Source organism: Nansenia antarctica, assembly GCF_963989245.1.
Source record: "Nansenia antarctica genome assembly, chromosome: 13".
NCBI classification, from domain to species: Eukaryota; Metazoa; Chordata; class Actinopteri; order Argentiniformes; family Microstomatidae; genus Nansenia; species Nansenia antarctica.
In genome coordinates, this window is record NC_137683.1 from 15,041,934 (window position 1) to 15,052,155 (window position 10,222).

Sequence of the window (10,222 nt, forward strand, 5' to 3'; positions counted from 1 at the left end):
GTGGTGTCTGCCCAGGGAGCCAATGGCGTTGTGTTTAGTAGGTCAGGTGGTACTCTGCCCAGGTTCATATTCTAGACAGGAGCTCCCGCGCTGCCTTCTGAGCAAACTTGGGAAGAGAGAAGCTAGTCCGGTGTTTGCCAGGTTTGTTACAACGTGAAAAGCACACAAATTAACTTTTAACTGTTATTATATTAATGTAGAATACATCAGAGATATGTTTTGAGTAGACTTGAGTGTTTAGAATCCGACTTTTGAGTAACGTGAGAATTGTGCCTTTCTGTGTTTCCATTGCTAGCTAGCTGGCACGTTAGAACGCGGTTAACACCGTGAGATGAAGTGATTTTCCTGAAGACACTTGACAGTCATTTTGATTAGTATTTCGAAAGTTTGTTGTTTATATTTGATGCCAATAGGCTAATATTACGTTTTGTGAATGTTTTAGTCTTAAAGTAAGACTGCAGTTTAAATGGTATTATATTGCTATATCCCAGTGTGTCGTGATGATAATTTGGAATAGCCAATTGAGAATGTTTTTGAGTGAGACACTCTTGCCACAGAATAGTAGGCTACTGTATGACTTGGTACCAGAATAAGTAGGTCTATTATATGTTTATTGAAAAGTGTGTGTTTATAGATTGGAGGAGAATGTGGATTTATTATTTTATTACAATTTCATTCAATTATACTATGAGTGTATTATGCAAGGTAATAGCATACACACAAGCATAAATGCTGCAACAAATGGACATTTAATTGAGTCTTGAAAGACATGGATATATTTCACACTGGCATTAGGGACATATTTGGAAAATGATTGTTTTATTAGTTGTTGTTCTAAGTCCCAACGCTGTGTGGGCATGATTCGCGCGGGTGCATGAGAACATTTCGCACTGTTATTTTGGAGACCCCCACAAAGCTCAGCTTATAACTCGAACCCTGCGTACCACACACACCTTCACATAACACACACACACCACACACCTCCACATAACACACACACCTTCACATAACACACTAGCCACAGGCTTGAGAAAGTAACTAGCACTTCGCTGCTAATTAGCACAAGCGAATGATAACTAGCACTAGATAGATGTGTCTCTCTCTCTCTCTCTCTCTCTCTCTCTCTCTCTCTCTCAAACTTCACCCCCGTTTCATTATCCACGACACAGCTCATTGTCAGCCCTTCCCTTCATGCACGTTGGTAGCACACCTCCGGGGACTGCAGGTTTTATGCCCAGTGCTTTTGACATCCGTCCCTCTCACCTTAAGGTGTAAACCCCCCCCCCCCCCCCATTAACACAGCACTCTGACACCATTAACACACACCAATTTGTGACTGGACACACAGGGGTCTTTATGGCTTAAGGGCTTTTGGCTTTTACCTGTTGCCAAAGGGGAAGGGGGGGGGGGGGGGGGGGGTAGAAAAAATAAATAAATGGGAACACCTGAGCAAATTTCTCACATCTGTGTGAGAGATGACTCACTCACAGCTACCTGGGTGATAATGTGTGTGTGTTCACATCCTGAGAGCTTCACCTGGCCAGCAGGGCACTTAATACATCACCTGTTAACAGGTAATACTTTACCTGTGTGTGACTCAGTGGAGCAGAAAATCCTGGGAAACGGAGCTCTGATTATGCCAACATGGGGTTATGTGTTATTCACACTTTTATGTTGTTTTATCTAACCTTTTATTTTTTACCCAGGTGGGTCAAGTTAAGAAATTAGCCGTCAATCAACCAACCACATGGTCTTCTGGGGGGGGGTGACCCTGTGATTACTCTTTAGACTGCCCCCCTCAGCTATCTCTCTCTCACTCACACACACACACACACACACACACACACACACACACACGTACACGCTCCCTCTCTCACACACTCACGTGCTCTCTCTCTCTCTGCCTCCCCCACAGGCACTCCAGACACGTTCTCCCAGCTCCTCACCTGTCCCTACTGCGCCAGGGGCTACAAGCGCTACACGTCCCTGAAGGAGCACATCAAGTACCGCCACGAGAAGAGCGAGGACAACTTCAGCTGCTCCCAGTGCAGCTACACCTTCGCCTATCGCACGCAGCTGGAGAGGCACATGACAGCCCACAAGGCCGGCCGAGACCAGGTACACACACACACACACACACACACACACAGACAGACACACACACACACACACACACACTCTTTTTTGGTCAAACTTTACTCTTTGTTGCACCTATACCTGTGTAGTAACAGTAACAGTAACAGAGTATAATGGCTCTGGTGACAACACTGTGTTAACACGTTGTTACATAGTATGTTAGTAATTGCTCTGTAATTGCATAGTAATAGAGTAGAGTGGTTTGTTTTATAACATGGTCAATCCAATATCTTTGGATTGGACTTTTGTAATTGTTAAAGGGTGCTGTTCCGTGAAATCAAATAAGTGCAAAGTGCAGGGTTGTGTGTGTGTGTGTGTGACTGAACACTCCCTCCCCCTCCTCTCCCTTTGTCTGACAGAGGCACGTCACACAGTCGGGGGGCAACCGCAAATTCAAGTGCACTGAATGTGGAAAAGCATTTAAGTACAAGCACCACCTGAAGGAGCACCTACGCATCCACAGCGGTGAGTGGACACCACTGTCACCATGGCAGCGCGTGTGTGTGTGTGTGTGTGTGTGTGTCTTTGTGTGTCTGTGTGCGGTACATGCGTATGTGTCCTGTATGTGGAAAACTTGGGCACTTGAAGTGAGTCATAACCTTTGAGTCTCTACTCAGCCACCTCATCCAGATTCAGTCTCCATCCAACAAGTATTTATGTTCGGTAATTCTCTGTATTATATGTCAAATATTTATGTCCTTGATTGTGTTTCAGAGCATTGTCCTCAGTCTTAATGCGCCATAATTGTGTTTCTTTTGGCACTGCGGACGGCGATTAGAGCCTGTTTGCCAATAGTGCCATTACCTCAGCGTTTAAGCGTCGTCGAACTGCATTAGAGCTCCCTTCCTACGAGGCCTGTTAGTTCAGCTCTGTTTCTAATGGAGGGTCTTTGCCTTGTGTGCTTACAGGAGAGAAGCCGTACGAGTGCTCCAACTGCAAGAAGCGCTTCTCCCACTCGGGCTCCTACAGCTCCCACATCAGCAGCAAGAAGTGCATCAGCGTCATCTCCGTCAACGGGCGACCCCGTTCGGGCGGCAAGGCCTCCCAGTGCCCGTCCCCCGCCATGCCCACCTCGCCCTCCGCCCTCCGCACCCAGATCAAGCCGGACCATGGCAAGCCCCTGCAGGAGCAGCTGCCCGTCAACCAGATCAAGAGCGAGCCGGTGGACTTTGAGTACAAGCCCATGGTGGCACCTCCCGCGGGGGCGAACGGCGTGGTGAACGGCGTGCTTAACCTTAACGGCGGGGGGGGGGCGACGGCCCCCCTGCAGGGCGCGGTGCAGGCGGTGGTCCTGCCCGCGATGGGCCTGATGTCGCCCATCAGCATCAACCTGGCGGACCTCCAGAACGTCCTCAAGATGGCGGTGGACGACAACATGATCCGCCAGGTCCTGGAGAACAACGCCAAGGGCCAGATGGGCCTCGGGGCGCTGCACCCCCAGCAGCAGCTCATCTCCGCCATCAGCCTCCCCATCTTGGGTCAGGACGGCAACGCCAAGATCATCATCAACTACAGCCTGGACCCCTCCCAGATCCAGGCCCAGCTGACGGCCCAGAACCTGAAGAGGGAGCCCCAGCCCTCAGAGCCGGCCCAGACCCACCAGGTGGCCGCGGAGCCCGTCAACGCCCAGAAACACCCGGAGGACCTCACGGTCAGGACGCCCAAGAGTAAAGAGGCCAAGAAGGAGGAGAAAACCACTAACACCTGTCTGCTCTGCGACGACTGCCCCGGGGGCCTGGACTCCCTCCACGCACTCAAGCACTGTAAGAAAGAGGCCCTCAGGATCAACGGGGCGGGCCTGGACAAATCAGAGACCGCCATCTCCTCCTTGCTGTCGGACGGAGACCTGTGCTCCAACCGGCCCAAAAACCTCCTGTCTCTCCTCAAGGCCTACTTCGCCTTAAACGCCGAACCCACCCGCGAGGAGCTCGCCAAGATCTCCGACTCGGTCAGCCTGCCCTCCCACGTGGTCAAGAAGTGGTTCGACAAGATGCAGGCGGGGCAGATATCGCTGGGGGCCCCTACGCCTCCTTCCGAGGAGGAGGGGTCAGTGTCCCCCGTCCCGGGGACCGACCACGACACCGAGGGCCCCGTCTCGATGCAGGTCAGCCCGGCCGAGGCCACCTCTGCGGAGGTCAACGGATCCGAGAGCCCTAACCCGGCCTCCCACTTACCACTAAACCTGACCGCCGGGGGACCTGTCCCAGCCAACCCCCCCCAGAGCACTGAGGGACCCCTGGACCTGTCGCTACCAAAGTCCGCCAGAGAGGAGACAACAACAGCCAGCCTTTACACCGCGGGGGCTTCCTCCCATCAGGACGAGCCCCTGAACCTGACTTGCACAAAGAAAGAGTCCCTGGGCAGCCAGGGCGGCCCCATGTTCCTCTACGTCAGCCCACCAAGTGCCAACCCCATCAACTTCATGACCACTCAGCTGCCCACCATCGTGGCCATGACGGGCCACGATCAGACCCCCGTGCAATGCTTACGGGCGCTCACCGCCAACAATCAGACTATCCTCATCCCTCAGCTGGCCTACACCTATACCACTACAGCTAACAGCCCTGCAGGGACAGAGACACACGAGAAGACTGTGCACCTCAACGTCATCAAGGTTGGTGGGGCAAGTCATCTGTAATGTCCGGTATAATGGCATTGTCAATATGAACCTGTTTGCCAGTTAGAGAAGTTTGTCTGTGTATGTATGGAAACATTGTTGAATGGTTGGTGTTGCATTATGCACCGAGGCATATTTTGCCAGTCTTTCATGCTTAGTCTCTCCTCTGGTATTCTGCTTGTTACTGAATTACTATTTGGCTCTCGTTGAGCAAGGGAGGGAGGATCTGACATTCTTGAGAGGAATCACTCTCATCTTTGATTTTTTTAAATGTTTCAACTAGTTTGATTGATACAACAGTATTGAGTATTGCTCCACTAGCACTGGGAGAGTCTATAGCCCAGTTCTCTTGGCTTTGTTCCACCGTAGGTCAGCCATAATGGAGAGGTTAAGCTCCACCTATTGAGCTTGTGAAACTCTCGTTCTCGCATAGCCGTGGGTGGAGGCCGAGGTGTGTTTTAGCGCCTGTGTGTATGTGTGTGTGTGTGTATACAGTTCTCTCTCTCTCTCTCTCTCTCTCTCTTTCTCTCTGATAGCAAGGGCTTTGCAGGAATGTAGGATGAAGAAAGAGAGTAGTGGAGGGGAATCAAGTGGGTTAAAACTAGAGAAAACTGCCAAAATACAAACCAGGCCCTGTTGTCTGTTACACAAACAAATAGTAACATTTTCTGCCCCCCAAAAAATGTGTAGGCTAGTTCTAAAGTCAGAGGACCCTTAATGATTCCATAACGACGGATCCAGCTCTGCGAGCCATCACTTCGGCACTGGGCTATCACCCAGAAGACATGAGGCTGCACTTACTGTAGAGCTTTATTGATCTGTAGGAATCTGTTTAAATGCTGGACCTCTGTCTCGTCATTGATTTACTGTTGTGGTATTATTCTTTCGTGTTAAGTGGATTGGCATAGACCAGCCTTGTTAAAAGGCCTTACGTACGTATATATCAGTTCCTTAACGATTCTTCACATCCTCTCTCTGTGTGTGCCTCTGTGGGCCAACTCACAGTAGTACACTCAGACTAGATGTAGTCGTACACTCAGACTAGATGTAGTCGTACACTCAGACTAGATGTAGTCGTACACTCAGACTAGATGTAGTCATACACTCAGACTGGACACAAGATTCATCGTTGAGTCATGATTGTTATTTATAAGGCCAAAGGAATGGTCTTTTTCACGCAGCCAATAAAATGAGTTATAGCAATTTTGTTATGACAAGGGTATCCAGAGAGACATGGGCAGGATGTGACATTACTCAGCCTATGCAATCATTTCCTGCCACTCTCTTTCTTTTTTGGGAAAATGAATGACACACTAACAAATGTGCTAACCGGCAAACCGCTTCGCCTGACAATGTTATTCTGTTGTCGAACGGTTTCTTTATGTTGCCCTGCACTATGTACTGTAATATTTTCACTACCTGACATTATTCATATAATTTACACCTCTGTTTTGTTCCCTATGGTCTCCAGGAAGAGAGACTGGACACCAGCTCAGAGGGCCTGTCTACGATAGAGGAGCAGAACGACTCGGACTCCGCCTCCCCGCGGAAGAAGATGAGGAAGACGGAGAGCGGGATGTACGCCTGCGACTTGTGTGACAAAATCTTCCAGAAGAGCAGCTCTCTGCTGAGACATAAATACGAGCACACAGGTACACAGAACACTCCAGAAAACACGCTAACAAAACCTCGCCTCGCCTTCCCCCGTAGCTCCTTAGAGAACGACAGGAAAATATGACTGAAAGTGAAAGTGACGGGGAAATTTTCCAGATATTACACATATTGCACAGTCTTATTACCAATTGTACTGTATATTCCAGAGGGCGGACCGCCGTCGTTTCCAACAGCTATTACTCAACGCACGGTGTTAGGCCTGAGAATTTCTTTCCGCTAAGCTTTCATTGCCAACCACATTACCTTCTCATATGAAATGTAATGTTGCAACAGAGCTCTGGTAGTAATTTGACATGCTCACACTGAGAACATGGGCGCTGTCGTGGCCAAGCCCAGGTCAAACCTCTCGGAGGCATTTTTTTTTTTCTTTATTACTTTGATACCTGGCAGTAGAATCGCTGTTTCAAGTCCAAATGACTTCACTTTTTAGCCTAGAACTATCTGTTCCTGATTTGTAGAAGGTTGCCTTGCAGCCATTTCAGCTCCATTTGTCCTTTGTTTTGTTGTATTGTTTTGTGAATATTTCCCATGGATACTTGAGGATAAATAATAGGACTTCTCTCAACCCACTGGCACACTTTGGACTAGCACAATTATCTGGGGATTTGCAACAATTTCAGCGGTATTTTCTCAAGGAGCGTTGCCCTGCTTCCCTACCCCCAGTGGGCTGGAGTGTTTCTATTTCACTCAGCTATAATGTGTCTCTGAATGTTTTATACCTCTCTCACAGACATGCTTTATTTACTGTGTGTGTTCTCCCTGCAGGGAAGAGACCCCACGAATGCAGCATCTGCAGGAAGGCCTTCAAACACAAGCACCACTTGATAGAACACATGCGGCTCCACTCAGGCGAGAAGCCCTACCAGTGTGACAAGTGTGGCAAGCGCTTCTCCCACTCGGGCTCCTACTCCCAGCACATGAACCACCGCTACTCCTACTGTAAGAAGGAGGCGCAGGGCCAGGGAGGAGGAGGAGAGACCCCTGAGGAGGAGGGCGAGACCCCTATGGAGACTATGGAGATGGGCCTGACCCTGAGCGGCGGGGAGCAGAGAACCGACAGCAGGGCCACCTCACCCCCCTCCCACTTGGACTCAGACGAGCGAGGGAGCAGCACCAGAGAGGACGAGGAGAGCGAGGAGGAGGAAGAGGAGACGGAGACGACGGCAGTGGGGCAGGACGGCGTTCTGGACATGGACGACATCCAGGTGGTGCAGATAGGGGACGAGGGAGGGGACGAGGACGAGGAGGAAGAGGGAGAGGGGGAAAGGGAAGACATTGGTCTAAAAGGAGAGGATGAGGAAGAGCAGGACGTGGAGAAAGTGGTGGTAGGGGGAGAGGAGGAGGGGGAGGATGGGGAGGAGGTTGAAATAAAGCAAGAGGAGGAAGAGGAGGAGGTAGGGGAACCCAGGGGGGAAGAGGCAGACACAAGGCAAGAGGTGCAGGAGAACGCTGAGGAAGAGGAGGAACACACAGGAGAGAAGGAGCAGGCTGAGGAGGAGGAGCAGGCTGAGGAGGAGAAGGAGGAGGTGGCGGAGGCAGAGAAGGAGGAGGTGGCGGAGGAGGCAGAGAAGGAGGAGGTGGCGGAGGAGGAGGAGGCAGAGAAGGAGGAGGTGGAGGAGGCAGAGAAGGAGGAGGTGGAGGAGGCAGAGAAGGAGGAGGAGGCCATGGACACAGAGGAAGGAGTGACCTCAGCTCAGTCTGAGGGATCAGGGGAGAGGGTGGAGGAGGAAGGTGAGGTCATCACAGAGAATGAAGGTGAAACAAACGGGAACATTCTTTCTGAAGACAAGAATCAGACACCGGCAGAGGAAGAAGAGACAAAATAAAATAAAAAATAGACCTCTTGCTTTTTTTTCTCTCGATTCAATGGAAGGATCTTTTTCTCCCCCATGACATTGGGAGAGAGAAGAGACGAGAGAGGTTCGGTTGCTCGGACACTGCATTTCAGTTCACTACTGTGTATAAATCCAGGTGTGCCTGAAAAATATTAGTGACTTTTCCACAGGATACAACGTTTTCAGTGTTAGAAAAAAATTCATTTGTAAACAAAAGAATCCAACCAACATGAAGTTTAATGACAAAAAAAAATGCATTATACAGACTTTGGAAGCTAGAGCTGACTCGGTTTTAGACAATGTTTTATTACTAAAACACCTTGGGTCGTTTCTTTTTATCAGTGTTACTAATTTTGTCACTCATATTTTAACCTTTAAAAGCTGTACAGTTGGGAGAGATTTCTATACCTTTTTATTGCCAATGAACAAAAAATCAGTATTTTATTAAGTTGGAGGAAAAGACTAATCCTGTGCACTACAAGTGGCTTGGTTTACCTATGGATATAACAGTAATGTTGTCTACCCTTCAGTGTTATCGCACTAGACCTACATCGCCATCACATTAGCTGATGTTAGCATAACATGTTTGTTTTGAATGGATCGTGAGCCTTAAGAAGAAGCGACGGTGGTGATGGGGGACGGGTTCAGCCATGTTCTAGTTAAGGACCTTTAGACGGGAGAGGATAGGCTTATCGGAGGTACATAGATACATTGTTCTAAATGTTTTGTTCGTTTGTTCGTTTGTTTTTTTTATCTGCTCTCAGTGTTACATGTTCAGATCAAGCAGAAGGAAGAACACAGTCAAATCATTTTAACCCCCTATTCCCACTCCCAGCCTTATGCAAAAAAAAAGAAACAAAAGAAGAAGAAAACCATGCATATCAAAAGTGCCATTGAATATCGCTGTTCTCTATATCTTAGCAGCTGTCGTCAGGTTTTATCTGGGCCCAGATTTGATTGCAGTTCAACATGTCAACTCTTAAGCCGATACACTGTTGATTTCGCCTCACCACTAACTGATGCTGTGGAGGTTAGCGTACCACATCCACATGCATTATAGATCTGAGATAAGTCTGCCTCGTTTCTAATCAGAGCAATCAACGACTTAGAGAACTACAATGCACATGTTTTAGAGGAATGATGAAACATGATTTGTAAGTATTTCCTGCCTTGAAATGTATTTTTCCCTGTTCAGTGCACTTGTGTAACACTTGTGAAATGCTCACACTCTCTCTTCAGGTAACAAATGTAGGCAAATATGATGATCCCAGAATTATAATTCAGACAATATTTTTACCTGTCAGTATTATTTTGTTGTTGTTTGTTTGTTATTTTGATTTTGGTGTTGTTGTTTTTTTTAATGTTATGTTAAAAATGTGTGTACTGTATGTTTTCAACAATGGCAGTATTATTCCCACCCCCAACGATATGGGTATCTGTTTAGTTCTAGAAAACTTTTATATTTATGTGTCTTATTTTTTATATTTCTTTATGGTTATTTATTACACAGTGTAGTGTACAATACTGTAGTTTGTATTAATACAATAATATATTTTAGTATGAAAATCATTTCAAAGGTAAATGACTACAAGGCTGGAAAATAAAACTCTGGCATTTTGAAGTATGTTTTTGAACATCATAACTGATAATATTTCAAGTTGTCCTCGGGAAAAAAACCACACCCTGCAATCGTGAAATTGGAACCTGTTACTTGTTAGCTTTCTGCATCCATTCTCATGTTACTTTTGTTTTTCTTTGCCCACTTTAATATGAAGCTACTGAACTTTGAAAACTAACTGTATGTCTAATAGCATGAGTGTGCTGTTGTCTTGAAGGATGATCCTTAACCATTGAAACTGTCCTTTTGCCAAGCCAAAATAATATTGACATACCTTTTAATGTGTTTTATTTGTGCCAATTTGTTATTTTGTATGTTGACGTCAAGGTCACAATCTGTTTT

At 47.5% G+C, this 10,222-nt stretch overlaps 1 protein-coding gene across 1 annotated transcript in view; it reads left to right on the forward strand.

Annotated features, from left to right (window-relative positions):
• The window catches only part of zeb1b (zinc finger E-box binding homeobox 1b), a 53,873-nt gene extending 44,981 nt beyond the window's left edge, over positions 1-8,892 (forward strand). Inside the window, exons 4-9 of the mRNA XM_080544352.1 lie at positions 1,916-2,118; positions 2,496-2,601; positions 3,045-4,750; positions 6,225-6,405; positions 7,193-7,953; positions 8,080-8,892. Of these exons, the coding sequence (XP_080400478.1) occupies positions 1,916-2,118; positions 2,496-2,601; positions 3,045-4,750; positions 6,225-6,405; positions 7,193-7,953; positions 8,080-8,253 (3,131 nt within the window). The 3' untranslated portion in view covers positions 8,254-8,892. The remainder of the gene's footprint in view (positions 1-1,915; positions 2,119-2,495; positions 2,602-3,044; positions 4,751-6,224; positions 6,406-7,192; positions 7,954-8,079) is intronic.
• The last annotated feature ends 1,330 nt before the right edge of the window (positions 8,893-10,222 follow it).